The 5,000-nt window shown below is 46.1% G+C and overlaps 1 protein-coding gene across 1 annotated transcript in view; it reads left to right on the top strand.

Moving 5' to 3' along the window:
- Positions 1 to 1,961, top strand: part of LOC138860967 (uncharacterized) — a 21,043-nt gene extending 19,082 nt beyond the window's left edge. Inside the window, exon 2 of the mRNA XM_070119594.1 lies at positions 635 to 1,961. Coding sequence (XP_069975695.1) covers positions 635 to 1,961 — 1,327 coding nt within the window. The remainder of the gene's footprint in view (positions 1 to 634) is intronic.
- Positions 1,962 to 5,000: the final 3,039 nt, after the last annotated feature.

The raw sequence follows: 5,000 nt of genomic DNA, 5'->3' as shown, positions 1-5,000 counted from the left end.
TTCACTAAATTCTTTTACTTCTCCTGTCACAGTTACGAAAGAAAGAATAAAGAAGAAAAAGAAGAAGAAGAAAAAAAATCAATCTTTTCGTGCATAAAATCCGCTTCCATTTTCGAAATCAAATTAATCTGACGGAAAATCTGATGGTCAGAATCGTCAACTTATGGGAGATATCGGGAGGCAATCTCAAGCAACTTTTCGCAGTGCCAAACGCTCGCCAAAACACTCAAAAGCAAGTCGAAACGAGACAACATGGTATAGGTTGATCCGTGGCAAGTTTGTGCATTTAATTTATACAAAAATCAAGCCAGAGTAAAAGTAATGGTTATTATTTTTTCTATAGATTCTTTATCTCTGTGTAAAATTTATGGCGCTTGTGTTATTATTATTATTATTATTTTTAAATCATCGTTAGTTCAGATTTCTATTATATATATTTTTCTAAAGTTTATTTTAAGAAAGCTGGACATACTGCAAGAACTTAGTTGATTTTGAACAAAGAAACCTCTCAAAACACATCATCCTACATGTTTCAACAAAGGCTGATTCACACCATACATAAAATGACCGCCACGCACCGTACCGTCCCGCCCCGTCAGAATAGGTAACCGGTTAAATGCTCTACCCATTGTAGCCTTCACACCCCACCGAACCTGCACCCCACCGGACCTGCACCCCAGCGGACCTGCACCCCAGCGGACCTGCACCCCAGCGGACCTGCACCCCAGCGGACCTGCACCCCACCGGACCTGCACCCCACCGAACCTGCACCCCACCGGACCTGCACCCCACCGGACCTGCACTCCACCGGACCTGCACCCCACCGGACCTGCACCCCACCGAACCTGCACCCCACCGGACCTGCACCCCACCGGACCTGCACCCCAGCGGACCTGCACCCCAGCGGACCTGCACCCCAGCGGACCTGCACCCCACCGGACCTGCACTCCACCGGACCTGCACCCCACCGAACCTGCACCCCACCGGACCTGCACCCCACCGGACCTGCACCCCACCGGACCTGCACCCCACCGGACCTGCACTCCACCGGACCTGCACCCCACCGAACCTGCACCCCACCGGACCTGCACTCCACCGGACCTGCAACCCACCGGACCTGCACCCCACCGAACCTGCACCCCACCGGACCTGCACCCCACCGAACCTGCACCCCACCGAACCTGCACCCCACCGGACCTGCACTCCACCGGACCTGCACCCCACCGGACCTGCACCCCACCGAACCTGCACCCCACCGGACCTGCACCCCACCGGACCTGCACCCCAGCGGACCTGCACCCCAGCGGACCTGCACCCCAGCGGACCTGCACCCCACCGGACCTGCACTCCACCGGACCTGCACCCCACCGAACCTGCACCCCACCGGACCTGCACCCCACCGGACCTGCACCCCACCGAACCTGCACCCCACCGGACCTGCACTCCACCGGACCTGCAACCCACCGGACCTGCACCCCACCGAACCTGCACCCCACCGGACCTGCACCCCACCGAACCTGCACCCCACCGAACCTGCACCCCACCGGACCTGCACTCCACCGGACCTGCACCCCACCGGACCTGCACCCCACCGAACCTGCACCCCACCGGACCTGCACCCCACCGGACCTGCACCCCAGCGGACCTGCACCCCAGCGGACCTGCACCCCAGCGGACCTGCACCCCACCGGACCTGCACTCCACCGGACCTGCACCCCACCGAACCTGCACCCCACCGGACCTGCACCCCACCGGACCTGCACCCCACCGGACCTGCACCCCGCCAGCACCGTCAGCTGGAGCTCACCTTTCTCACCGTAAATATTTTGCCTTGTCTCACAGGAAACGTGCAGGTCTGGAACTTGTACATGTTGGATCGTGTGGACATGGGGGCGACGTCACGTGACCTGCAGTTGAGTTTGCAGTTTGACATCTCTCTCCCGAGTAAAGTGGTTGAGTAAATGTTGATTACCTTGGTACAATACCAATGTATATTTTTGTACCGCTATATATATGTGTGTGTGTGTGTCGGTGTGTGTGTGTGTGCGTGTGTGTGTGTGTGTGTGTGTGTGTGTGTGTGTCGGTGTGTGTGTGTGTGTGTGTGTGTGTGTGTGTGTGTGTGTGTGTGTGTGTGTGTGTGTGTGTGTGTGTGTGTGTGTGTGTGTGTGTGTGTGTGTCGGATACGTAAACAACAACGTCAGCTCCAACTACTTAAACAAACGACGTATTTACGTTTAACGATCAACAGTTACGTTTAACAAAATGGTTAATTAATCATCGGCTTATTTATTAAAATTATGCGAAGCCCCACCGACATATCCATATATACGGACATATATATACACATAAATAAATGTATATCTGTTTATCTATCTGACAGAGATACATTTATCTATCTGTCCGGTAGATCTGCATGTCTAGACTGATGGATATGCAATTATTTCCGTGTATATGTACGTCCGTATAAATGAATATTCATTGGTCCGAACCTCGAACAATTTGGACAAACCGGCCGGAAGAGGGAGAGGAGTAGCGACAATTCTCGATAGACTTTAAATTTCAGTCGATTTATATGGCTTCTTGTGCTCTCCTGTTCGTGGTCCAAAAATACGACTACATGACTTAAAGAAAGTGTGGGCTACAGGTATTTTTTTTTTTTTACAGCATTCTCTCTTTGATAAATTAGAGAGCTAAATTCTCACTCAAAATATAAGTAAACTACTCGATTTCGTTGCCCCAATATCAAAAATGAATCAGATCTCATCAGATTCTCTCAAATCCCGCCGAGTGTAATATTCTGACCCCCGCTCGTCACAGGTGTATTTCATCCCTTTGGCTAAGAGAAATAGCAGTATTAATACATTCCTTGATCCACAATTAGCCACCGTCTGCTTCCAAACTCGCCAAGGTCTCCCGTTTGAAATTCTGCGGTAAAGAAATGCCCGTTTCTTGTATTTATCGAGTTTAACTTCAGCGAAAACAAAATGGCGCCTCCGTCTCGTGTATTTCGTCGACTTGATTTTCACAAACCGTCGACTTCGTTTAAAACATCACTAAAATGCAACGAAATGTAATCAAACTATGGACAGGCGAGCATATGGTTTCTTTCGGTTGATATAAGACAGATATGTCAGAACCATTAGCATGATAAGTTGCTTTTGGAAAGCATATTTAGCGAAATAAGATGCTGAAGCGTGACTTGCATATTCTAACTGACTTTTCCGCGTCAAATATGGTTTTGTTATTTTGAACTGAGGCGGAGTATCGTTATCAATATTGTTATCCTTATCATTAGCTGCTCTTAGTATAATCACCATCATCATTATATCCTCCTCCTCATCATTATCTTCATTATCACAATGATCATCATCATCACCATGATTCTCATCGTCATCATTACATCATTTTCCTCCTCCTCCTCATCATCATTAGTGACAGAACTGAAATCACGCATAATAATTCTGTCCTACTGATAGTGATGACGATGATGATAATGATGATAATGAGTATAATTTCTTTCTCTCTAGTATATTCATCTCTCGTTCCCAATTTCTGTATGTGTGTGTGTGTGTGTGTGTGTGTGTGTGTGTGTGTGTGTGTGTGGGTGTGTGTGTGTGTCTGTCTGTCTGTTTGTCTCTCTGTCTCTCTCTCTCTCTCTCTCTCTCTCTCTCTCTCTCTCTCTCTCTCTCTCTCTCTCTCTCTCTCTCTCTCTCTCTCTCTCTCTCTCTCTCTCTCTCTCTCCCTCTCTCTCCCTGCTTCTCTGTGCCTCTACTACATGTGTGTGTGGATGTGTGCGTGCGTGTGTGCGTATGTATGTATGCCCATGACCTTGCTTTCCTTTGCAGATATTAATCGGTCACATATTTTTTCTCTCATTTATCTACCAGTTTAGGGGGTCTACATAAAAAAGCAAAACAAATTCTAAATGAAAAGAAAAGAAACAAAAAGAAAAAAGGAGAATTAGAAACAAAAAGAAAGCATAGGATACTTTCTTCAACAATTAATGAACGAAATTTTGCGGAGGAAAATTTCGGTATCTGACATCGTGTGGTTCATTGGCGCCAGCAAGAAAATTTTGCCTTTTTTTCTCATTTCGTTTTTCCAGCTTATTCGTTAACAGACTGACTGACAGACTGACAGCAGACAGAAAGACCCGCAGACAGACAGACAAATAGAAAGACATACATACATAAGTACAGACAAACGATGATTTTAACGATGATGACGACAGGGTGGGTTAGGTGTGTGAGAGAGAGAGAGAGAGAGAGAGAGAGAGAGAGAGAGAGAGAGAGAGAGAGAGAGAGAGAGAGAGAGAGAGAGAGAGAGAGAGAGATAGTCTTTCCTTCTTTCTTTCTCTCTCTCTCTCTCTCTCTCTCTCTCTCCTCCTTTCGATTCAACTAACAACTATTCTGATTTTTTTTTTATTTGGACAGCTCTTTAAATCCTTTGCAGAGTCGACTGAATCTCTTGGCAGCGAGCGTCGCCAGACAGCGTGGCGCCAAGGAACCACCTGATATCGCATGCCGAAATTTTGTAATCAGAATCTCAGTTATTAAGAGTTTTTTAAAGTATTTCTTAATTATCATTATCGTTATCACTATCATACAAGAACCATGTTCTAAAACAAACACCAATCCATATTAAAAAAGCCTTAGTCACACAAAAACAATTTTTTAGTTGATAAGTCGATCAATTAAAAGCAAACTATAGCTTAAAAAAAAAACAAAAATCATAAAACTATTGATGAAAATCTGTACTTAATCAGAAAAATCTTGAAGAAATGCCCTAAATTCGACGAAAAATAGATGGAAATCGCTGGAACTTGCTCGATGAGTAAGTAATTAGACGAGTAAGTAATTAGACGAGTAAGTAATTAGACGAGTAAGTAATTAGACGAGTAAGTAATTAGACGAGTAAGTAATTAGACGAGTAAGTAATTAGACGAGTAAGTAATTAGACGAGTAAGTAATTAGACGAGTAAGTAATTAGACGAGTAAGTA

The sequence above is a fragment of the Penaeus vannamei genome, unplaced genomic scaffold (assembly GCF_042767895.1).
Source record: "Penaeus vannamei isolate JL-2024 unplaced genomic scaffold, ASM4276789v1 unanchor366, whole genome shotgun sequence".
In the NCBI taxonomy this organism is placed as follows: domain Eukaryota; kingdom Metazoa; phylum Arthropoda; class Malacostraca; order Decapoda; family Penaeidae; genus Penaeus; species Penaeus vannamei.
Note: the sequence above shows the minus strand (reverse complement) of the source record. Positions and strands in the feature narration are given on the sequence as shown.